Here is a 26,204-nt window from a genome sequence, read left to right on the forward strand (position 1 = left end):
ACAACAACTTCATGGTGGAGTCCTGGTGTGGCTCTGTGGCGTAAAGCACTGGACCACAAGGTTGGCTAGAACCACAAGGTTGGTGATTCAAACTTACCAGCCACTCCTTGGAAACCCTATACAGGGTCACTATGAGTTAGAACCGACTCAGTGGCACATAACAGCAACAGCTTCATGGTAGTTTTTCTCATTTCTTTTTTAGGTTATGAGTATCAACTGGAATCAGTTTGCATTCTAATAGCACACCACCACAAAGACATGATGAGCAGACCAGCCATGTCATCTAACAAACAAGAAGGATTCTTGTGTTATAATGGGCAAGTCCTTGTGTTCCAGTTGTATAAAGGAGGGTTTTTCAGTGATGAAGCTGCAGAAAACCCTGTATTACGTGTCAGAAGAATGGTATTTGACAAAACTGTAAGAGCATTTGCTCAGAAGACCACTTTAGATTTTAGGATGGAGAAAGGCTACTCAAATTTTAAAATGATTTGGTGTTGCTGTGTGTCAGATTGCAGAACTGGACGTAACCTCCCTTGTGTTCTGATACAAAGTGAAAAGCATAATTTTTTTGAATATTTTCTACTGGTGCTTCCCTGTATCAATAGAGTCCAAAAGCGATTTAGTTTTAGACTAGACTATGAGTTGAAGGATATCTTAGGGGTCGTTTGTGGCCCTTTACTTTTATGGAGACACATTGACACAGTCTTCATGATCTCTTCCAAAACCGGCATAGTTGTTAGTGTACCAGTTAAATTTTCCTCTATTGTATGGACAGGAGAGGTTCAAAACCTAGGTATTGTTTTACTGGGATGCACCCAGACACTATCAAAATCAGACTGTACTATTTGGAATAAGCAATTTTGTGTCTACTCTCTTGAACGTCTAGAAATATTACCTAATACATCCATTCTCCCTCAGGCTTACAGTAGTGTGGTCACTCATGCTTATGTCTCTGCAGCTGAGTTAGTTAACGGCCAGTTAAGAATGTCTCTGATTGCCCTTACTTGCAAGAATCAGCTGATTTCGTTCCAGAATGGTACTCCGCAAAGTGTGTGCCAGCTTCCATTTGCAGATCCTTGTGCAGTTCAATGTGTGGAGACGAGTGGAGACAATTCTCTTTACATTGTATCCTTTCAGTCCAATGATGCTTGTGCTGTTTGGAAAAAGAACTTTCAGGTACAGTACTTATCCTCATGAAGAGTCAATTGATGTAGTCACAGGACTGAGGTCTTCAAACTTTCTTGGGCTACGTAGACTTCACCCTGGTGTCTAGTTATTGAAATTATTTTGTAGGGCTTGCCTTAAAAAAAGAAAAACATATGTTTCTTAAATTTCAGTTTCTCAGCTGATGCTCTCCCATGTAAACTGTCACTCAATTCACAATAAAAATTTATTATAAAAAAAAAAAATTCAGGTTCTCTGACTACTGTCTAATAATTGTTATGCCTGGCCATTTTGAATAAAACCGTTGTCTATAAATACGTAAACAGACATATAACTGTAATCATGTACTTATTTATCTTTTAATAGAATAATTCCCAGTTTGTATTCATTTGATGATAATTACATGTCTATTTTTACTTTACAAGTTGCTGTGGATTCAGTTCTGACTCAGAGCAATCCCATATGTATTAGAGTAGAACTCTTCTCCATGGGGTTTCTGGAAGTAGATCACCAGGCCTTTATTCAGAGGAGCCTTTAAGTGGACTTGGGCCTCCAACCTTTGGGTTGCAGTGTGTTAACTGTTTGCAACACTCAGGGACCCCACATTTTTACTTAAAGTAATATTACTGGTGATTGGACTTCATAACTCTTCACAGAAAACTCAAATCAGTTCAGCTTCTTAAAAAGTTAGATAACGGTCTATTTAAAGTTATTGTTTCAAATCCACAAACTACTCCTCGGAAGCCCTAATCAGGGTCGCTATGAGTTGGGAGTGACTCAAAAGCACAAAGTTTCTGAAGCAAATACAGAAAATTCCTTTAAATGTGTCATTGTCCCTTTGTTGTTGTTGTTAAGTGTCGTAGAGTCGGCTTTGACCCATAGTGACACTGCACAGGGTTTCCGAGAAGCCGCTGGTGAGCTTGAACCACCAATCTTATGGTTCAAACCAACTTTGTAGTCCAGCACACAAATGCACAGCACCACACCAAGACTAAGTTGTCCCTTTGTTGTTGTTATTGTTAGATGCCATTGAGTCGGTACCAACTCATAGTGACCCTATACACAACAGAATGAAACACTGCCCGGTCCTGGGCCAACATCACAATTGTTGCCACACTTGAGCCCACTGATGTTGCCACTTTGCCAGTCCATCTCATTGGGGGTCTTCCTCTTTTTCTCTGACCCTCCACCTTACCAAACATGATAGTCTTCTCCACTGGTGCCTCCTGACAATATTTCCAAAGTATGGGAGACCAAGTCTGGCCATACGTTTACAGCTGTTTTTCTTCATTTTGAGTTGTGCCCCATCAGCAAATAAAAGTCCCGCAGGCTTTATCCATTTGCATCATCACAATCAACTCTACTCTGAGGAGGCAGCTCTTCCCCAGTCGCATTTTGAGTGCTTTCCAACCTGAGGGGCTCATTTTCCCGCAACAAAACCGAACAGTGCTTCTCTGCTGTTCATAAGGTTTTCAGTGACTAAATGTTCGGAAATATTTCATCTTCCTTCTTCCTAGTCTGTCTTTGAAACCTGTCTACCGTGGGTGACCCTGCTGGTATTTAAAATACCCGTATCATGGCTTTCAGAATCATGGCAAGCCACCAGAGTACGACAGACTGACAGACGAAGGGTAGATTGTCCCTTTAGAGACAAGTATTTATTCCTCAAGAGACAGGTTAAATGTTAATTTTTCTAATATCTATATTTAGAGATTTTATTATGTTGTATTTGAAATTCAAAGTTGACCTGTAAGTATATTGTCTCTCCTTTTAATGTAAAGTTTCCACATTGCTTTGAAATGCTCACGGATATTAAGTGGTCAATGTTGTTGTTGTTATGTGCCGTCGAGTCGGTTCTGACCCATAGCGACCCTGTACAGGGTTTCCAAGGGTATAAATCTTTATGGGAGTAGAAAGCCTCATCTTTCTCCCACGGAGCAGCTGGTAGTAAGACAGGTAAAAAGGCACAGAAAATGCATATGGAAATTGTAAGATTGATGAGTATCTCGACCAATAATATTTCTTTGACAGTTATTTTTTTTTGGTCAGCATTGCATCTTCCTGGCTTAAGATATATGTCAGTTCATAAGTGAAGTGATAAAAGATGATTATAAATCAAGATAATCATTATATGTCAGAAATGTCTATTCCAAATGACATATTCAAGTTTAGCATATTCAACAAACAATTGATTTTTTTAATCAGTGCTACTTCAGTAAACCACCACTCATCTGTCAGTTTGTCGTACTGTGGTGACTTGCATGTCGCTGTGATTCTGGAAGCTATGCCACGGGTATTTTAAATACCAGCAGGGTCACCTATGGTGGAGAGATTTCAGCTGAGCTTCCATTGAAAGACAGACTAGGAAGAAGGAGAGATGGACTACTCCTAATATTTAGTTACTAATAAATCCTATGAATAGCAGTGGAACACTGTCAGATAGCACCAGAATACTGCATATTGAAACATGGTGAAGAGCACCCGAATATTATCAGATACAGTGCTTGAAGGTGAGCCTCTCAAGTTGAATGGCACTCAAAATGTGACTGGGAAATATGCCTCTCAAAGTGGGGTTGACCGTGAAGACACAAATGGAGTAATGCCTTCATTTGTGATGGGGCACAACTCAAAATGAAAAGAAACAGCTGTAGACATCCATTAATAATTGGAACATGGAATTTATGAAGTATGAATCTGGGGAAATTGGAAATTGTCAAAAATGAAATGCAATGCATAAACCTTGATATCCTAGGCATTAGTGAGCTGAAATGGACTGGTATTGGCCGTTTTGAATTTGACAATCCCATGGTTTACTAAGCTAGAACTGACAAATTGAGAAGAAATGGTGTCGCATTCACCATCAAAAAGAACATATCAAGATGTCTTGAAATACAACACTGTCTGTGTTGGTATAATATCCATACACCTACAAGGAAGACCAATTAATATAACTATTATTAAAATTTACGCACCAACCACTGAAGCCAATGAAGTTGTAATTGAAGAAGCCTACCAACTTCTTCAGTCTGAACTTGATCAAACATCCAATCAAGGTGTATTGCTAATTACTAGTGACTGGAATGCAAAGGCTGGAAACGAAGAGGAAGGATCAGTAGTTGGAAAATATAGCCTTGGTGATAGAAATGATGGTGGAGATCCCATAATAGAATTTTGCAAGACTAATGACTTCTTCATTGCAAATACCTTTTATAAAAACATGAAAGACGACTATACTCATGGACCTCACTAGATAGAATACACAGAAATCAAATTGAATACATCTGTGGAAAGTTCCATATCATCAGCCAAAACAAGACCAGGGACTGAGCATAGCAGATCATCAATTGCTCATATGCAAGTTTATGCTGAAGCTGAAGAAAATTAAAACAAGTCCACGAGAGCCAAAATATGACCTGAACATACCCTACATGAATTGAGAGATCATCTCATGAACACATTGGATGCATTAGACTCCAGAGAATTAAGACCAGAAGAGTTGTGGGATGACATCAAGAGCATCATACAGGATGCTGATGTCATTAAGAAGACGAGAAATAAAGAAAAGACCAAAATGGATGTCAGAAGAAATTCTGAAATATGCTCTCCAACGTAGACATGCTAAAGTAAATGGAAGAAATGAGTAGGTAAAAGAATGGAACAGAAAATTTCAAAAGGCAGCTCTAACAAAGTCAAATATAAAAACGAAATGTGCAAAGACCTGGAATTAGAAAAGCAGAAGGGAAGAACACGCTCAGCATTCCTTAAGCTGGAAGAACTGAATAAAAAATTCAAGCCTTGACTTCCAATATTGAAGAAATCTATAGGCAAAATACTGAATGATGCAGAACCCATCAAAAGAAGATGGAAGAAATGCACAGTCACTGTACCAAAAAGAAATGGTGGATGATTGACCACTTCAAGAGATTATATGTGATCACGAGTCAGTAGTACTGAAGAAGTCCAACGTGCATTGAAGGCATTGGCAAAGAACAAGGAAGACACTGGGAATTGATGGAATACAAATTGAAACCTTTCAGCAAACTGATGTGGCACTGGAGGCATTCACTGATCTATGCCAAGAAATTTGGAAGACAACTACTTGAACAATTGACTGGAAGAGATCAATATTTATGCCCATTCCAAAGAGAGGTGACCCAATGGAATGTGGAAATAATCGGGCAATATTAATATCCCATGCAAGCAAAATTTTTCTAAAGATAATTTTGAAATAGTTGCAAAGATGCATTGACAAAGAATTTCCAGAGGTTCAAGCCGGTTTCAGAAGTTGACGTGGAATGAGTGATATCATTGCTGATGTCACATGGATGTTGGCTATAAGCAGAGAACACCAGAAAGATGTTTATCTGTGCTTTATTGACTATGCAAACACTTTTGATTGTGTGTATCACGAAAAACTATGGACACCATCGTGGAGAATGAGTTTTCTGATTTAATTGTTCTCATGAGGAACCTGTACATAGACTAAGAGGCAGTTGTTGGCAAACAGAACAAGGGAACACTGAATGGTTTAAAATTAGGAAAGGAGCACACCGGGGTTGTATTCTTTCACCATACCTATTTAATCTGTATGTTGAGCACATAATCCGAGAAGCTAGATTATATGAAGAAAAATGTGGCATCAGGATAGAAGGAAGACTCATTAACAACCTGCTATATGCAGATGTTAACAACCTTTCTTGCTGAAAACAAAGAGGACTTAAAATAATTACTGATGAAACTCAAAGACCACAGCCTTTGATATGGGTTGCATTTCAATGTAAAGAAAGCAAAATCCTCACAACTCAACCAGTAAATAACATCACGATAAGTGGTGAAAAGATTGAAGTTGTCAAAGACTTCATTTTGCTTGAATCAACCATCAACACTCAAGGAAGCAGTAATCAGAAATCAAACAATGTATTGCATTAAGCAAATCTCTTGCAGAAGTCCTCTTTAAAGTGTTGAAGAGCAAAGATGTTAGTTGAGGACTAAGGTGTGCCTGACCCAAGCCATGTCGTTTTCAATAACCTCATATGCATGCGAAAGTTGGACAGTGAATAAGGAAGACCGTAGAAAAATTGGTGGCATTTGAGTTATGGTGTTGGAGGGGGATACTGGAAGTACAGCCAGAGTGCTCCTTGGAATTCAGGATGGCCAGACTTCATCTCTCATGCTTGTGACATATTTTCAGAGGGACCAGTCTCTGGAGAAGGATACCATGTTTGGTAAAGTGAAGAGTTGGAGAAAATGAGGAAGACCCCCAGCGAGATGGATTATTACAGTGGTAGCAGCCACCAACTCAAACGTAGCAACGATTGTAAGGATGGTACAGGACCGGGCAGTGTTTTGTTCTGTTATGCAGAGGATCGCTATGAGTTGGTGTCAACTCAATGCCACCTAACAACAACAGTAGACATTTTTAAGTTATGTGTGTAGCTCACCTCTTATTTCTGTTGGATTGCATTGTTCTGCAACTATAGATTACTAATGTGTCTATATACATGTGTAAAAAAGCTTCATGGTTTTTGTATGCCCAGGCCATTTTTAATACTAATGTCTCTTCACATATGGCTTGATTCTCTTGGGTTGGGAGAATAGTGAATGTTGGATTGCAAATAAGCATCCTGTAGTGGTTACAAATCGGGCTGCAAACCTTAAGGTCAGCAGTTCGAAACTACCAGCTGTTTTGCTGGAGAAAGATGAAGCGATCTGCTCCCGTAAAGATTTACAGCCTCGGAAACCCTGTACAGGGTCGCTATGAGTCAGAACCAACTCCACGGCACATAACAACAACAACAACTGTACAAGTGATGAATCAGTGATTTGAAAACCTTGTAGGGGTGAGATTGATAATTGGTTATGTAGATTGGAAGAGCCTTACTTATCTTCTTGCTCTACTGCAAGGTCACCTCCTGTGTCTTCTAGATGATGTGACTCGCTTCTGGGATTCTGAAGGACAGTTTTAGCTTTTCTGCCTCAGGGTGAAGGGGGATCAATATGGATGCTTTCAACTTTATGGACTTTTAAGAAGTTGTCTTCTATTTTAAACTTGGGCTCTTATGTTCTGGTATGAACGGACAGATTATTCCATTAGGCTAGGAGTGTTGTAGGTGACCCATTTTTAGGATCTTTCCTCTTTTGTGTCCTGGATAATGGCTGTGTTTTTCCCTGACAAAGTTTACAGTATGAAGTTCATCTTGACTCCATTATGGGCCATTCTACTCTGAGAGTGCTTGAAATGGGTACTAGTGCCTTCTGGTTGCCCTAATGCAACTGAATTCCTTGGGCAATTAGTCTGATCATAAGTATATACCAGGGGGGGTGGAGGGAGGCTTCAACAATTTTGTGGGAAAAATGGAATTAAAACATAATGGAATTTTCTCAACTCTTTGAAGCCTCCTGTTATCTACTAAAGTTGATGGGAGTGAGGGTCATCCCTATAACAGGTGTTAAAATTTCCAAAAGATTTAGTCACAAGAATTATTAGAATTTATAACTAGATTGCAATCAATTTTAAATGTAGCAATCAGGAACATATCAGTCATTGATAAAATGTGTTTTTGAGAATGTGAAAATAGTCAATCTGAGTACTTTGCTTGCCATGAAGTTGTTATAACTCCATATCTTTATTTGCATCCCAGTCCTGGTGTGGCGCTACAGGATAATGTGCTACACTACAAGGTCAGTTTGAACTGCAAGGTAGGCTGCTCGGAAACCCTATAAAGGGTCACTATGGGCTGGAACCGACTCGATGGCACTTAGCCACCACTACCACCATCTTTGTTTTATTTAAGTGTTCACACTACCATTTACATTATTTATTTGGGGATAACAAATGACAGCTACATGAAAAAGAAGCACTTAGTTGGTTCTCACCTGATTGTTTCTTCTGTATTCCTTCCTTACCTCTCCATTCCAGGTTGTCACTAAATGGGAAAAAATTATCTCCTTATTGATTGATGACTTTATTGGAACTGGAACTGAACAAGTACTGATACTTTTGAAGAGTCCCTTGAACTCAGATTGGCTGACCACATTTGAAATAACAGATCTCGTCAACGTGAGCTATTCAGTAAGTTCTGTTTAGAAAATGTGAGTGCTTAGATGCTTTCAAGCCACCATTCAAGTATTTGTGATGTCATGCTTGAATTTTTTTAATTTAAAAATATATAGCTTGAATCTTTCACGTATGCAGATTGAATTTCCTTCCCACAAATGTTATTTTGGCTTTGTGTTTTTGATATAAATTTGAAATACAGTATCTTTGATGGTCACTAAAGTGACAGTGATATTGAAAATTAACTTTATTGTTCCTTCTGGAAATCATCTTTTATACAAATAAACATGATAGTATTGGGCTAATGTCATTTAAGAATAAACAAGTGAAATCACACTATTAAAAGAAATAATTAAGTGCCATCGTGTTGGTTCCAACTCATAGTTGTATAGTTGATATCTTGAGATATGGTACACATGGGGAATAATACCCCTGAAGTTTCAGATATATAAAAAACTCTCTGAGCCTCAATTTTTTTTCATTTGTAAAATGAGGATCATTCTTAACTTTCTATAAGCATGGGGTTTTATGACAATCCAGTGAGCTGATACTTTATAAAGCAATATAAAATGTTAGGTGGCAAACAGTAGTCATAATTGTGGGCTTCTTCTTTTATGAGAAGATGATGTCCACATTGTTTGCCTTTCATAAAATAGTGTATGACATGGAAAACTGCCCTTTGAATAAACTGTCACTGTATTTTGTTAATCTTACCACATTTCAGTTAGTTTCATAATTTAAGTTTTTGGTTTGTTTGTTTCATTTATTAGAGTGATACATTGGATTGCAGTGAAGATATTTTACTTGAAGATAGTCAAGAGACTTTTCCTTATTCTTCGGTGATTCCAGGTCTGCAAAGAAGATTGCAAGTTGGTATTTGTTTAGACTTTTGCGTTTTTTTAAAAAAATAGTGCTAGTCCTGGTGTGGCGCTATAGGATAAGCACTAGACTACGAGGTCTGTTTGAACCTCAAGGTTGACAGTTCAAACTCATCAGATGTTCCTTGGAGACTCTCTAAAGGGTTGCTATGAGTCGGAATCTATTCCATGGCACTTAACAACAACAACAGCAGCAGTCTAAATAAGGTAGTACAATGACTCCATAGGATAAGCACTGAGCGCAAACCGCAAGGTCAGTGGTTCCAGCCCACCAGTCCCTCTATGGGAGAAAGATGAGGCTTTCTGCTCATGCTAAAGATTTAAAGCCTTGGAAACTCAATACAGGGTTGCTATGAGTCAAAACTGACTCCACGGCACTTAACACCAACAATTCTAAATAAGGAGTCCTGGTGTGGTACTGTAGGATATGCACTGGACTGCTAACCAACCACAAGGTCAGCAGGTCAACCCCACCAGCCGCATCTTGAAGACCCTTTACAGGTCACTATGAATTAGAACCAACTTGGTGACATTTAGCAACAACATTCTAAATAAAGTAAATAATATTGAAAGAAAAGTCCTTTAAGTATAAGCAACTCAATAATTAGAAAAAACAATGGTATTTTAAAATGTTGTTTTTTTGTATGGCACTGTATGATCAGTACTAGACGGTGAATCACAAGACTGGTGGTTCAAACCTACCAGCTTCTCGGAAACCCTGTACAGGGTCACTATGAGTCAGAACTAACTTGATGACACTTAACAAGATGATATTAATTACAAATGTTTCATCTAAAAATTATGTTTTTTTAGTATGATTTTATAAATTTAATAAGCCTCATAAGACACAAGAAACTCCGTTTTGGAAAGAATTCTTTCTGGTCTGCAGAATCTAGATACCATGGATTTTTTATTAGACAGCAATATGATGAATCATAAACATTTCAAAGATGAACAGTTAAACTCTCAAATTTTCCATAAAACAACTTCCAAAACACAGTTTTTGAGGTTTTCTAAAACCATGACAGTAATGCACATTCATTGTAAAATATTCAGACTGTACAAAGAAATATATTGGAGTCCTGGTGTGGTACTGTAAGATAAGCGCTCAACCACTAGGTTGGTTTGAATTGCAAAGTCAGCAGTTCAAATCCACCAGTTGTTCCTCAGAAACCCTATACAGGGTCATGATGAGTCGAAACTGATTCAACAGCACTTAATAATAACTGTTTAGTGATGTTTATTTGAGCAGCAGAAGTTTTACATTTTTAGATATTCACATTGCTATCAATCAGAGATAGGATAAATATTTACTTATATTTCTCCCAAATACGTTTTTTATAATTCCTGCTTTTTATTATTAGATTACATAGACATTAAATTATGTTTTAATAGTTATTATTAGAATGCATGTAACGTGCACTGAAATATTGAAAACTGAGCTAACGATTGCCTTGGATTCTACTACTAAGATATATAACCAACTTTAACATTTTGGCATGAATATTCTTACATATTTGTGGATATATGCAAATTTGCATGACCATGTAATTATATGATGCATTGTCTTTCATAACTTTTCTTTTTTATATGTAGAATTTATCAAAAATATAGAAACAAAAATACATATATTAGTACAATGATTATACCTGTAGTCCCTGTGTGGTTCCAGTCAGCATTTTTTATTACACGTGCTTCTACATGTATAATGTTATTGTTAGTTGCCATTGCATCAATTCTGACTCATGGTGATCCTATGTGTACAGTGGAATTGCTTCAGCGGGTATTCGAACCTGTGACCTTTCAGTAACAGAACGCCAGACCTGTCTCCCAAGGCTCCTCTAAGTGGGTTCAAACTATAAACTTTTTAGCTCGTAGTCAAGCAAATAGCTGTTTGTAGTGCGCAGGGATAATAAAAAGAACAGAAAGGCCAAGTTTAGTGTCATGCATCGTAGTGCATTCCTGTTTTTAGTTTTGGGTTTGTGGAAAGGAGAAGACAAACATTTCATAAGATAGAGCCGGTAAAGTTCTTGAATGCGAAACAGTCTGTTGGCTATTCAAATGGGGACTGAGGATCGCAGAAAGGAGAATGAAATTTACTTTTATATTGGTTCGCTTTTTTACCACTTGTTTTCATCCTTTTATAGTAAGACTTTGCGACCTAGATCGTTTAAGTAGTCTAATGATCCAGAGCCTCAGCTTGGAGCAGGGGACATGATGAAGAGAAGAAGGAAGGGAGAACCCAGGCGCCATTTCTGAGAGTGCCCTTTTCATCTGCTCACATCTTCCTTTCTTTCACTACCTACTCCTCCTATAGCCACAGATTGGGCTGTGTGCCTCTTAGGGGTACAACACCCTTCCTCCAAGTCATGAGTTACTCGGTGAATGGGTGATGGAAGGTGAAGAACATATGGTACTGAACTAGGTCAACGTATGACATTGTGCAATGTAGGTGAGGCATGCAGCTAATCTAGTCCTTACCGTCCAACTTCTATTCATTGATAACAAGAAAAAGAATTCACCGGTTCTTTCCCCCAAAACAATATAATTTCCAAAAGGAAATGCACTTTGCTTTTTATATATTGAAAAACCTGTTATATTAAAAACTTGATTAATGCTTATACAGTCCTATGTTTTTTTCAAAAACGAAAGTGCTTCCATTACTTCAGTGACATTGTTCTTTTTAGATTGGCAGCAGCTAAAATTTATGTTATGAAGGTTGTTTCTTGAATGCTGAAATCTATTTATGTGGCGTCTTAAAAAGAATGGATTGCTCAGTGCCCAGTTCAGAGCAAGTTCTTCTCCTCCCCTCCCCCAGCAATTAAGAGCCCCCTGAGTCCTGAGGTTATTAGCATAAAAATTATGAATCTGGGGTCTTTTATGTATCATCTTTACAATCTTTCTCTAAGGAGGACTGCGAATAGAGGGTTTTAAACAGAGCCTTTCTAGTCATGATATGCCTCTGTTTTTGTGGATGCTTTGTTTTCTGAAGCAGAAGGTATTTCGGGAACATGTAAAGCAGTTTTCCTACAGTGGTGGGAGTGTTTGTAGGCCTTGATTTTAGTCATGTTGACGCCTAGTTACTTAGTAACTGATTAAGCTGATATTATAATGCACTGGCATTCTCCTTTCACCATGTGTACTCTCTCAGGGATTGGTTATATTATTTCTTTTTAAAAGAAAATTGCTTTAATTTTTTTCTTTTTTGAGAACTGTTGTTATTAAGTGTTGTAGAGTGGCTGGTGGGTTTGAATTGCCAGCCTTGAGTTTGACGATCCAGTGCTTATCCTACAGTGCCACACCAGGCAACTAGAGACTTAAAATTTAGAAGTAAAACCGTTTTCTCTGAGAATTATTCTCTGCTTCTCTCAAGAACAGTGAATTGCTAAACCACAGTTCGAGAATATACTTCATGAATGAGTGGTCTGACCCTGTCATTTGAGACAGTCTCTGGCGACTGTTTTTCTTTCTAATTTGCAGATTGGCTTGGCTTCTGTTCAGGATCTACAGAAACATCTCTTGCTAAAGGAAAAGGTGATTTCAAAATCTTGCAGAGCTTTAATAAACCTGGTTCAAGGGGAGACTGGTACAGCTGCAAGTGCAGAGGAGGTACGATTCATCATCTGACCACTTTATCCTTTGATGAGTTGATTTAAATGGGGATATATGAGAAAATGCTGCTCAGAGGATAAAGAAGAAAATTGGCAGGGATGATAATTTATGATATAAATTATGACCTTGTATAGTATTTGATTAAAGAGCCAGTATTTTACCAATTTACAAATGAGTCTCTTAAGATATTAAAGTCTTGGATCTCAAGAATCATGGGGAAAATAAGTCCTTTAGTCTAAAATATATATATATATTTAACTGTTGAGACTTTTTAATTTGCATGGTTGGAATAGAAATTAACCTCTAACTGAATGTTCTGTTTTCTGGCTTCTTAAACAGAGCATACTGAGCAATACTTGGTACTGATGATGATGTAATGTCATAATTTGTGTATTATTTTTTAGTCTGTTGTACCATTCATTTCGAAGCCTCTTTATTCTTATAGTAAATGTCCCCACATTGTTATACTTCCTTAGTCCTGATCACTCTTTTTCATTAGGACTGAGCGTCTCTTCAGGTACCTTCCAGTTACTTAAGAACTTTCAGCAATGTAGAAAGTTAGCAAAAACTGTTTAGACTATTAAAAGTAGCATCTACATACATGAGTAAGGAGCTCTGGTGATACAACAGTTAGCACTTGGCTGCTAACCAAAAGGTCAGCGGTCTGAATACACTACAAGGTTGTCAGCGTTGACTCAACACGCACCAGGTGTTTATGGTTGAACGTACATCCGTAGTTCCATTCAGAGGAAGACAGCACTGCAACATTCAGAGTGAACCCCCCAAAGCTGGAGCATTTTATTCTGTCAAGTCCCTCTCGTTCTCAGCTCTGACTTCCTTCTAGATTGGCCTGTTAACGATCTAAGCCTCATGCTTGTATTTAAGTCTAGCAGTGTGAGGACATGGGTCCGAAACATGATTCTCTTTCTGTAAAAACCATTACAAAAGGACAGCATGTTGCATTTATACATTACCCTTCTCATCTGCTGGGAAACCTCACAACAGTCATTCTAGAAGTCTTCAACTTTTCCTTCTTCCCTTACCTCACTCCAACAGTCTGTCCGCTGTTAGAAAGGAGAGGGCAAGTTTACAAGTTAATGGATTGGAGATACTTTGTGCAGAGCGCCATTTTGAAAGCAATCCTGGCAAGTAGTAAAAATTTCCCCAGGTTTCAGATGAGTAGCTGGCCTCAGCTCACACAGCCACTAACAGAAATGTCAGAATCCTAGAACATGTGTAGTCCACTATACTGCAAGCATCCATACGAGGGGGCATCAAAAGTTTGTGGGAAAATGGGGTTAAAAGAGAATGGAATTTTTTCATGAACTTATTGAAACTCCCTTGTATATATACTGTTCCCTAATAGTTAGCACATAGAGAGGGAAGGAGTATAGCAGAATAGTTAAGATAGAACCTGGGCTCTAGAACTGGTCTGCCTCAGTTCTAATCCAATTTCTGCCACTTGTTATCTGTGTGACCATAGGCAATTACCTCACCACTCTGTGCCTCATTTTCCTCATCTGTAAAATGTGGATAGTAGTAGTACTGACCTCACCAGCTGCTCCTCGGAAACCCTATACAGGGTCGCTATGGGTTGGAACCAACTCAACAGCACTTAACAACAACAACAACAATAGTACTGACTTAGAGTTATTATAAATAACAGAACAGTGGTGAGCGCGTAGTGAGTACTCAGTAATTGTTGCATTATTATTACTACTATTTTTTAAATTATTATAAATCATGTATGGAAATGAGTGAGTCTGTCCTGGACTTTAAGACTAAAATTTTAGCAGTAATCTAAAAGCAGTTCAGTGATAGTTTCATTGGTTTTATTAATGTAGAAGTTCACAGTTATAGGCTTAGCGTAAGTTGCTAGTAAAACTTGATTCTACTGTTTTTTAAGAGTTTTTTTGTTCAAGATACCTAGGGTTATTTATTGTCATAATAAAACATCTATACTCCCAAGTTTTACTGATCTATACAGCCTTCGGTGTGGATTACATCTCAATGTCAAGAAAACAAAAATCCTCACGTCTGGACCAATAAACAACATTCTTATCAACGGAGAAAAGATTAAAGTTGTCAAGGACTTCATTCTTGGATCAACCATCAACACTCACAGAAGCAGCAGTTGAGAAATCAGACAACATATTGCATTAGGCAAATCTGCTGCACAAGACCTTTTTCAAGTGTTGAAGAGCAAAGATGTCAGCTTGAGGGCTAAGCCGTGGTATTTTCAGTAACCTCATATGCATGTGAAAGCTGGACAGTGAATAAGGAAGACCATAGAAAAATTGATGCTTTTGAGTTATGGTGTCAGAGGAGAATATTGAAAGTGCCATGAGCTGCCAAAAGAACCAATAGATCCATTTTGGAAGAAGTGCAGCTAGAGTGCTCCTGGGAGGCCAAGATGGCCAAACTTCATATCTCATGCTTCGGACATATTGTCAGGAGGGACCAGTCGCTGGAGAAGGATATCATGTTTCGTAAGGTGGAGGGTCAGAGAAAAAGAGGAAGACCCCCAACGAGATGGATTGGCCAGATGGCAGCATCGATGGACTCAAGCATGGCAATAGTAGTGAGATTGGCCCAGGATCGGGCAGTGTTTCTTTCTGCTGTGCATAAGGTTGCTATGGGTCATTACTGACTCGACGGCACCTAACAACAACAACTACTCCCAAGTTTACATCCCTGCTGGCTCTGTGTTGGCCATCCCATCTTGTTTTCAATCAGGCCTTGCTTTGTGATCTGAGTAGATAATTTTCATAAAGTATATATGTCTTAAAAGTTGTACTTTAGCCAATTATGTGTAATATGTAATATATTACATGCATTCGACTTTACTTTTAAATGTCTAGGCCAAAAGGCCTGCCCAAAAGCTGATTTGTGTTTTTTCCTTAGGTTTTCATTCAGTGCGTGTTTTGTAATCAGCTATTTAAACATGTTTTCCTATAAGGACCACCTTTTTCCTCTTTGTGGTGATAAAGAAAACCCTGCGCACACCTTTGATGAAAAGTTATCCAACAATTGTAAAGATTCTGAGCATCCAGTCGAGAAGCTGTGGTATCGGATAATGGATGATAGCTTGGTTGTGGGAGTGGAAACCACATCTTCTTTACAATTGTAAGTAAATGTCTCGACACTCTGGGGCAGCACTGGCCAGTGGAACTGAAACACAAATCACATAGGCCTCCTAATATGGAGTCCTGAGTGGTGCAAATGACTGAATTGAAAGGTTGAGCGGTTCAAATCCATCCAGAGGAGCCTCGGAAGAAAGGCCTAGCAATCTGCTTGTGAAAACTCACAGCCTCAGAAGTCTATGGAGCACAGAGGGAGTCACCGTGACTTGGAATCAACTTGATGGCAACTGCTTTGATTTCTTCGTTTGTTTAGTGGTTTAATAACCATATCAAAAATGTTAGTAGAAACAGGTGAAATGAATTGATTTTAACCAATTTTTTAAAAATCCACTTTAATACTTTTAATTTAACCCAATATATCCCAAACATGATCATTTCAACATGAAATCAATATAAAACATTATTCATGAAATATTTTACATTATTTTTTTCAAACTAAGTTTGAAATGTTTGGTGTGTATTTTCCATGTACAGCACATCTTAGTGTGGCCCAGCCACATCTGTAGGGTTCAGTAGCTAGTGGCTTCAGCATTGGCCAGCACAGCTGTAGCAGTATCCATGTTACACAGATGTTGTTGAGTTGATCATTTGAGAAGCGTAGGGCTCTGGAGTCACTGGACATTGTCAGGTCTAGTTCTTACAGCTTCAAAGAAGAGATCATTAAACAACACACAAACTCCTCACCAGAATGTTTAGAATATAGACGTATTTAGAGACTACTGACTGAAGTAGAAAGGTGAACATTTAAATGAAGTCTTTCCTTGTAATAAGAGAACAATTTTGAGAACTAATACTTGTCTCTTTGCAACAGTTAAAAACATTGGCAAGTGATGTCTATGCTGTATCTAGTACAGCACGGAAGTAAGGATTTGCAGCACACAGGATAATTCCATCAAATCAGAAGTCATCACGTCACATCACAGGGGTGATTACATCATATTAGACCTCAGCGTCAAGGTGATAACTGCCTAGCCTCGGAGAATCCTGGTCCAGACAAGTTGACACAAAACCTTAGCCATCACAGTTCTGTAGACTGGATTTTGCTGAGTTCATCTCATGATTTTGTTTAACCTGTCTCGTTTATTTCCTCTAAATTAGTATTAGATTTAGAAGTGAGATCAGATTAATATTTGACTTTCTTTTAGCAAGATTACTCAGTAGATAGTGTTGCATTCTTTCATCATGAGGAATCTAAGGTCTCATTACTTTCCTTTTGTGATAGTAGCAGCTACTGGTGAGCATTGTCTAGTTCTGTTGTTTCATTGACTCAAACCCAACCGACTGCCATCCACTCAATTCTGAATCAAGGTGATAAGAAACTACTCCTCATCAATTACTCAGTTACTGTTGATTACAGCTTGTAATTTAGAAACCAGAATCTGCACGCAAGAGAAGCTCCTTGTTCCTGAGTGTGGTTATTTTTTTTTGCGGGGCATAGGTAAGAAATGTGTCTTTTTTTTTTTTTTTTTTTTTTAAGAGATAAAATACAGCACGAGTCCATACAGATACTTCCAATTCAGACTCAGACCGTCAAGGTTTTTACTTACCCTCACCAATCTTCTATCTATCTCCATTCTCCCATACCGAAAATTCTCAGTTTCACCAAAATAATTATGCATTTACTTTATTCCATAATATATATGTAATATTCCCAGAATCACAGTTAGTGCAGATTGCTTCAGATTTTTTTGAGGATTGTTTTTCATTATTAGTCTGTAGCTCAGTAAGTGTGTACTGTGAACTTCCTGGGTGTTAAAATCCTCTCTTTGTTGTTTTACCTCCATTCTCCCCGAGTTTTGCTTGATAAACTTTGGCAATAGACTAAAACAAACCTGGATTCTACTTGCAAATGTCTAGAAATGTAAATCTGGAAAGAACTGCTATGGGCTAAAGGATATTTTGTATTCAAAAACAGATTTTATTGAAGTCATTTGCAAGATTATAAAATGTAGTTTTCATTCATTAGTATTTGCATTCAAAATCCTTACCAAAATGAAGTTCATTATTTTTTTAAATAATGAGATTTTTTTTTCTTGTTCCAGAAGAGAAAAACAACCTACCTCAAGAGTAAAATCTGTATATTTTACCATCTTATATCTTTAAAATGTCATGTGTTTGTTTAAGTTTAAATTGGAAAAGTGACTTCCTGTAGTCCAATGTAGTACAAAGTTTTTGCTTGCCTATTTTAAGAGAAGTGCTACTATAGGATCTTTAAGACTGTGATATCGGTTACTATTAATTTTCTGGTAATATTTTATGTTTGAATTGTTTCCTAGGAAACAAAAAAATGAAAATAGATGTTTTGTTTGCATGGCATTTAATCATCTGTTTAACTTTAAAGGATGAACTTACAGACATACTATAACCAACCTCTGTGGATTGCTTCCAGACCTTTGAATGATGTGACTTTATCATTGTTACTGGATCAAACTTGTGACTCCAACTTTCTGCTTAAGTGTCAAAATGAGGTGATGAAGTTGAGTATGGATTCTTTACCAGCCTCACATTTTATACCCTATGAAAGAAGAGCAGCCAAAAGGATCAAGTTGTCCCTTCATAGTGAAGAAGACAAAAGCTGTGTTTGTCTACAACCATCGAAGAAAGATTGTATACAGACAATTATTGCTAGAACATCTCTCCCACCACTTTTAGCACTCAAAAACTTCTGTTGCATTGTGCTAATACAAATTCGTCAGAGAAAAAATAACTCTTTTGAGGATCATTATATTCCTTGTGGCAGACTCTTTATAAGTCTGGAAGATGTTTCAAAGGGGAAATACCTAGTGACATTTCCACAGAATGAATCTATAGGTATTTTTTGTTGGTTCTTTTAAATCCTATACTTAATTGAATTTGAAACATGTTTTAAAAACTCTTTATTTAATAATGGACAGAGTTTAGAGCATTTGACTTTTTTTTTTATAGAACACCAAGAAGATCTTTTTGCACTTCTCGCAGCATTACACAAATTCTGTTTTCAAATCGCATCATCTGACCATATCCTGACTTCATTGAAGACATGGTTCTTAGAATATGTGCAGTGTGAAGTGATCAGACAATTTCCAGCAATTTGGTTTTGTAAAAGACCAGGAAGTTTTTATGGGACATTGTTCAAGTGGAATCACAAAACATCATCTGAAGGAGTTTTGATTGTATATTGCAGGTAATTCACATCAGATTGAAATAGGTCCAGAGAACTTGGTGTGCATAGGTGTGGTCCAACATGACCTCCATGGTAGAGTTCCGTATTACTGTGGGAAATGCCTTCATTGTCTTCTGTGACACAAATTGACAAGTTTCCTTATTTAGAAACTAAAGATCTGTGTTAATTTTGTTTCCTCTGAGTTGCTGCTGCCGCCTTTTTTTTCTTGAGGTTGGTTCAGATAACCCAGAGCCATTGAGTCAATTCTGGCTCATAATGACCCTGTATAGGGTTTTTGAGGCTGTAAATTTTTACAGAACAGAAAGACTCATCTTTCTCCTGCAGAGTGACTAGTTGGTTTGCACTGCCAGCCTTGCAGTTAGTAGTCCAATCCATACAGGGCCACCAGGGCTCCTTCTTGAGGTTGATTGTTGTTGTTCAGTGCTGTCGAGTTGGGTCTGACTTACAGAGACCCTGTATAGGGTTTCCAAAGGAGCGACTGGTGAGTTTGAACTGACAACCTTGCAGTCCAGCACATTAACATGCAGCACCACACCAGAACTCTTATCTGACTCATGTTGTTGTTGTTGTTGTTGTTGTTATATGCCGTGGAATCGGAACCGACTCATAGCGACCCTGTACAGGGTTTCCGAGGGTGTAAATCTTTACGGGAGTAGAAAGCCTCATCTTTCTCCCGCGGAGCAGCTGGTAGTTTCGAACTGCTGACCTTGCGGTTCACAGCCCGAGTCGTAACCACTACGCTATCTGACGCATAGCAACCCTATATAGAGTTCCTGAGGGGTAACTGGTGGGTTTTAACCACCTCCGACCTTGAAGTTAGCAGTTTAGTGCTAATCCTTAGTGCCACACCAGGATTCCTTGAGGTTGATTGTTGTTGGTAAGTGTTGTTGAGTCACTTCCGACTCGTATTGACCCTGTATAGGCTTTCTGAAGCTTTAAATCTTTCCAGGAGCAGAAAGCATCATCTTTCTCATGTGGAGTGGCCGGTGGGCTTGAACTGCCAACCTATGGTTTGCCATCCAGTGTTTATCTTATAGAGCCACTGTGCTCCCTGAGGTTGATTGTTGTTAATTGCCGTTTAGTCTGTTCCAACTCAGTGCCCCTATATAGGGTTTCTTAGGAGCGGCTGGTGAGTTTGAACTGCCGACCTTGCAGTTCAAACCGACCTTGTGGTCCAGTGCATTATCCTGCAGTGCCACACCAGGACTTCTGAGGTTGATTAGGACCTAATAATCATTCTATAATTTTCACTTATTTGCACCCAGAATGAAAATTTGAAAATATTATATTATTTATTACTCAGAAGAGCGACCTGATTAAAATTAAGTGGCTTGGTATATACTCTGTGTATTTTATTGCTACACTCTGAATTTTACCCATGATCACATGCATTATTGGTTCTGTTTGTTGCTCGAGTGTTTTGAAATGAATATTAATTGATTATTACAACATATTGCACATGACTGGTTACTGCTGTCCTGATATTTATGATCCTGTGTTTGTTTTTATTCCAGGAATCAAACTGTTTTGTTCCAGTGCCTTCATTATCTCATCAGAGTTCTCCCCATAAACTGTGACTTCAAGAAACTAAAATTAGGAAGTGAGGATTTCCTAATTGATCATTTGGCTTTAGCCTTGGAGAAGGAACTGGGTACCCTTACTAGTTCTCTTTCTTCTGCCTTAGCTGAGGTTGAAAGCAACTTTGTACAGCAGTGTGAAGCAAGCAAAAATAAGAGCAGTGTCATTGTGGCTTCTTTATCAGACAGAGAGGAAAAAATACATCTGTCCAGAAATGAACTTCAGAGAGAAAAGGAGCTAATCATGTTGAGAATGAACCTAAAAGTGAGTAGTGGTCTTTACAGAGAAATTCCTTTGAAAGTGACTGAGGTTCAGCTGAAATCAGACCTTGCAGCGCAGAAACTGTCCAGTCTGTATTTAGAATCTAAATGTGATTATACGAGTATTTCAGAATAGTATTTTCACTTCTAGAAAATCATGTGGGTTCCACTTGTTTACATTTGACATTGTATGCCTCCTTTGTAAAAATAAACATGGAGGCAATTTGTTCAAAATTTACATCAGTGCTTCTATTTAGGTTGTTAGTTGTGTGTATACATGCAGGTAGCATCTATTGGTTTCCAGTGAGTAGAGGCCAGGAATACTGCTAAAACTCGTACTATGTACAGTACAACCTATCACAGTAAAGAAGCACCCACCCAAATTATCAATAGTGCCAAGACTGACAGACGTTTATAACAGTTTTTTTTTTTTTGTCTAAATCTTTAACACACACACACAAAATTAAGTAGCCTTTTTTTTTTTTTCATTCTCTTGTTTAGAAAAACCTAGCATATGAAAATCAACTTTAAACAGATACATTAAGCAAGGTTGAGAGGATTTACGATAGTTTCTATAAACATCAAGCTTCTATGGATATTTAAATGGCAGAATGTCTGGGGGAGACCATTAAAATAAAAGTGTTTGAGACTGTTGTTAATTTAAATTTTATTCGAAAGCTTCTCTGAAATCATGTCAGTATATGAATGTGATTCTTTGAAAAATGTATGGCATTTCTCTGAAAATCATATCTCTTTCAAAGTGAAATATGCCTAAGCATATTTCACAGGTCATGCTTTCTTTCTTTCTATTTTTTTAAAGTTGAAAATGCCTTTAAGCCATCTGAAATTCCAACTGTAGGCAAAGCTACAATATAAAATTGTAACTAAAATAACTTTTAAAGAGTATGGAGCCCCTTAGGAATGGAGAGATTGAAATGTAAGTGAAAATCCCACTTCAGTTAAGGAGTGATTTATAAAGGTTCCAATGAGGGACATTTCAAAGAGATAAAACATTCAACATAGTCCTTTTTCTTTTTTTTTTTTTTAAATAAGAATTCGGGAGTAATAAGAGAGTGTCAGGGAGAGAGAAAAAGACACACAAGGAGGTGGGCCTAAAGAAACCATCCTAATCCTCTTTCCTCTCAAATCCTAAGGAAGATTATTATTGTTAAGCACCAATGAGTCAGTTCTGACCCATACAACCCTGTATAGGGTTTCCAAGTAGCAACTGCTGAGCTTGAACCACTGACCTTGTGGTTCAAACTGACTTTGTAGTTAACATTAACCCATAGCGCCACATAGAAGTGTCTTTTCATCTAGAGGCAGTTGGACAAAATACACATGAAGTGCTAATTCTGCCACTCCTTAGATGTGCCTGTTCCTAATGACCTGTTGCTACAACTGCTTCAGAATATAGGCTTCTCTCCACTACAATATACGACTTCCTTTTTGATAATCCATTGTAAATTGCAAAAGAACTCTATAACTCTATCTCTGTAAAATATCAATGGAAACTCTTAGATTTTCTCTCAATGTAAATGCAATAAATACAGGATTAATTTTGGAAACCTAGAAATAATGTTGTTCTTCTGGACAATGAATCAGGAAGACCGAAAAAGAATTTATGCATTTGAGTTATAATGTGGGCAAAAAATACTGAATATATTATGGACTTCCAGGAAAAGGAACAAATCTGCCTTGGAAGAAGTACAGCCAGAATGCTCTTAAGAAGCATGGATGGTGAGAGTTTGTCCCACGTACTTGGTTGTCAGGAGGGACTGGTCTCTGGAGGAGAACATCACGCTTGATAAAGTAGAGGGCCAGCAAAAATAGGAAGACCTTCAATAAGATGGATTGATACAGCAGCAGCAACAGTGAGCTCAAACATAGCAGCAATTGTGAGCGTGGCTCAGGACTGGACAGGGCTCCATTCAGTTGTACAGAGGTTGCTATGAGTTAAAAGCAATTCAGTAGTACTTAATGACAGAAACAGTAGGAGTCATGTACTATGTATTGAAATTGTCCAAGACATATTTTAGAAGAAAAACCAGTTATAAATTAGAAAAATTAAATTGTATAATGGAGATGGTTACAAGAAAAAATAAGAATGAATTTTAATAGTTTATCGGTAAGAAATTAAATTAGAATATTAAACACTAGCACATTTTTCATTTAGAAATGTATATATCAAAAGATATTAATTTATATGTGCCTAGAACATTGAATGATTTAAAATTAGGAAAGATGTGTGATAGGGTTATATTCTTTCACCATACTTATTCAACCTGTATGCTGAACAAATTATCCGAGAAACTGGGTTATATGAAGAAAAACGTGGCATTAGGATTGGAGGTAGACTCATTAACAACCTGTGATATGCAAATGATACAACCTTGCTTGTTGAAAGTGAAGAGGACTTGAAATACTTTTAATAAAGATCAAAGAGCACAGCCTTCCATATGGATTGCATCTCAATGTAAAGGAAACAGAAATCCTCACGACTGGACCAATAAACAACATTCTTATCAACGGAGAAAAGATTGAAGTTGTCAAGGACTTCATTCTTCTTGGATCAACTATCAACACTCACGGAAGCAGCAGTCAAGAAATCAAATGACGTATTGCATTAGGCAAATCTGCTGCATGAGACCTTTTTAAAGTGTTGAAGAGCAAAGATGTCAGCTTGAGGACTAAGGTGTGCCTGACCCAAGCCATGGTATTTTCAATAACTTCATATGCATCCAAAAGCTGGACAGTGAATAAATGGTAAGGTGGATGGTCAGAGAAAAAAGAGGAAGACCCCCCAATGAGATGGATTGGCCAAGTGGCAGCATCAATGGACTTAAGCATGGCAACAGTAATGAGGTTGGCACAGGATCAGGCAGTGTTTTGTTCTACTGTGCATAAGGTCATTATGGGTCGGTACCGACTTGATGGCACCTAACAACATCAACAACAAGGTATTTGCAGCTATTCTTTTTTAGTTGCTGTTCTTTTGTTGTAAATACAGCTTTCACACAACTTTTGGCAACTCAAGTGTTTACAGCTGTACTACTTATTTATAGTTTTTATAATAATCAGTCATGCTGGGACTTCGTTTGGGTCTACAGCAGTGAAAACCAGGTAGGGTACACTCCACGAGAAGGGAGGGGGACCTCATGAAGGAAGTACTCATAGACCAACTCCAGAGCTCAGGATTTACTATAAGACCCAGTATGTCAGTTTCCCGCACTCACAAGTGAAAAAATCATGATATTAAGGAAAATACGGTGAGTTAGGATTCTGGAGATGGGACTCCCTCGGCGACTACCCCCCCGGCAGAGTTTAGAGGGCAAGGCTAAAGCCAGTCCGGCTCAGAAGACTACCCTAAAAGAGGTACAGAAGCATCTGCAAAAAAAAAAAAAGACACATTTCTCCCTGTCCCACCTTCATTGCTCAGCCCAGACATCATACGGGACAGTTTTCCCATGGTACAGAGAGAGGGAGCTTGGCGGCGTCTTATGACATCACCCTTGGAGCCACAGACCCCACAGTTTCCTCAGCAGGACCCTTCACGGGTTCATCATGGAGTAGGTTCTGAATCACCTGTGCGGGGTTTCTGGGGCTGTGGGTCTGTGCGGGAGCGAAGCTTATCAAATTTCTCCCGTGGTGCAACTGGTGGTTTCAGGCTGCTGACCTTGCGGTTTGTGTCTGCTGTGTTGCCCAGCTCCTTGAGCAGGAGCAATTCAAAGCAATCGGTAAAACCCCAGCATAAAAGGACTCAACCATTCCGAGAATTGCACTGAACACATGCGTAATTATGCAGATACCTAACTGACTTTCAGAGACAAAAATAGTGGGCAATCTTTCTTCCATTAACTCCCCAATATCTACCTGTAGTGGCTAGAGGAGGGGCCTGAGAGAGTAGACACTCCCCACCCCCTGCTGGAAGCTTCTAATTGCACACACACTGACGGTGGAGCTTGCGACAGTTGACCACAGCTTCATTTCTGTTCCAAAGTGGTGATTTTTGTCTGTGCATTTATGTTACTTCTGTTTTGGGTCCTTTTGATCACACATCTTTCCTGGACATGGGAGCTTTTTCTCCCTACATTACCCAAGAAGAGACAGCAATCGTGGCTATATAGCCAAGCTATAAGCATACCCCATAATATTCCATTACTGAGACAAGACCCAACAACACCTGCTAAGCATTACATGTGAAAAGGGAAGCGTATCTCCTGATCATATTCACCGGGAGACACCCAGTAAGCGTAACAACAAGTATTCACTAAAGCTTTAAAAAAAAAAACCAAACAACAAACAAAACACATAGCTATCATGATGAATTAAAAGCAACAATCTATATAGAAAAACATCAAAAAGCAGAAGAGAGTAGCTGATGCAAATGAACTGGAGACAGTCAAAGGCTTTATAGAGGAGGAAGAGCAGGTTTTGGATATACCTGAGAAAGAATTCAGAAGAATGCTATGGAAACAAATTCAAATGCTCCAAAAAGCAGTGGAGAAAAACAAGGAAGAAGTCAGGGAAGTATTACAGGAGCAATTAAATAAAATTGATACAACATTGGAAACAATTCAACACCTGCAAAAAGATGCCCAGATGATCAATAGTAAGATATCAGAAATGGACAATATGTTGAAAGGGGAAAGGAACAGGAGAAGAGAAGGAAGCCAGAACTAGCGAGCTGGAAGACAAATCTCTGAATACTGCTAAGATAGAAAAGCAAGCTGAAAAAAGAATTTAAAAAATCTGAAGAGAGTCTAAGGTTCATGTGAGATAACATGAAGAGGAACAACTTAAGAATTACAGGCATTCCAGAACAGAAAGAATAAGAGAAGTCCACATATAAAATAGTTGAAGAGCTTCTGGAAGAAAATTTCCCTAACATTTTGAAAGATGAGAAGATAAACGTTCAATAAACCAAATGTACCCCAGAAACGAAAGACCCCAAAATAAAGTCACCAAGAAATAATCAAGTTCTCCAAAATCAAAGACAAGGAAAGATTATTAAAAGCGGCCAGGGAGAAGAGAAATGTCACTTAAAAGGCAAGCAAATTAGATTAAGCTCTGACTATTCAGAACAAACCATGCAGGCAAGAAGTCAATGGGGACACATATACAAAGCCCTACAAGAAAAAATAAACAAAAACAAAAAACTATCAACCAATAATCATCTATCCAGCAAAACTATCAATCAAATATGATGGTGCGATCAAGACATTCCACGATAAACAGCATCTGAGAGATTTTTATCAAAACCAACCCAGCACTTCAAAACGTCCTGAAGGGAGTCCTGTGGACTGAAAACCAACTAGAACAGACAACGACCAGAGATTGACAGGTGCG

The 26,204-nt window shown here is 38.2% G+C and overlaps 1 protein-coding gene across 1 annotated transcript; it reads left to right on the top strand.

The window, feature by feature from the left end:
• Positions 1–258: 258 nt before the first annotated feature.
• On the top strand, positions 259–20,991 carry FANCB (Fanconi anemia, complementation group B). Its single transcript, XM_006835694.1, has 9 exons — positions 259–1,176; positions 8,084–8,236; positions 8,992–9,090; positions 12,580–12,708; positions 13,266–13,268; positions 15,671–15,837; positions 18,244–18,665; positions 18,780–19,017; positions 20,532–20,991. The coding sequence occupies exons 1-9, from the start codon at positions 259–261 to the stop codon at positions 20,989–20,991; spliced, it is 2,589 nt and encodes an 862-aa protein (XP_006835757.1).
• The last annotated feature ends 5,213 nt before the right edge of the window (positions 20,992–26,204 follow it).

The sequence above is a fragment of the Chrysochloris asiatica genome, unplaced genomic scaffold, assembly GCF_000296735.1.
Source record: "Chrysochloris asiatica unplaced genomic scaffold, ChrAsi1.0 scaffold00018, whole genome shotgun sequence".
Classification (NCBI taxonomy): domain Eukaryota; kingdom Metazoa; phylum Chordata; class Mammalia; order Afrosoricida; family Chrysochloridae; genus Chrysochloris; species Chrysochloris asiatica.

What these genes read in the sequence shown, in the direction of transcription:
- FANCB (XM_006835694.1), top strand. Translation starts at nt 259, where the DNA reads ATGATGAGCAGACCAGCCATGTCATCTAACAAACAAGAAGGATTCTTG. An exon ending in TTTGGAAAAAGAACTTTCAG is followed by an intron (nt 1,177 to 8,083) that starts GTACAGTACTTA and finishes TCTCCATTCCAG; the next exon opens with GTTGTCACTAAATGGGAAAA. An exon ending in ACCACATCTTCTTTACAATT is followed by an intron (nt 15,838 to 18,243) that starts GTAAGTAAATGT and finishes GATTGCTTCCAG; the next exon opens with ACCTTTGAATGATGTGACTT.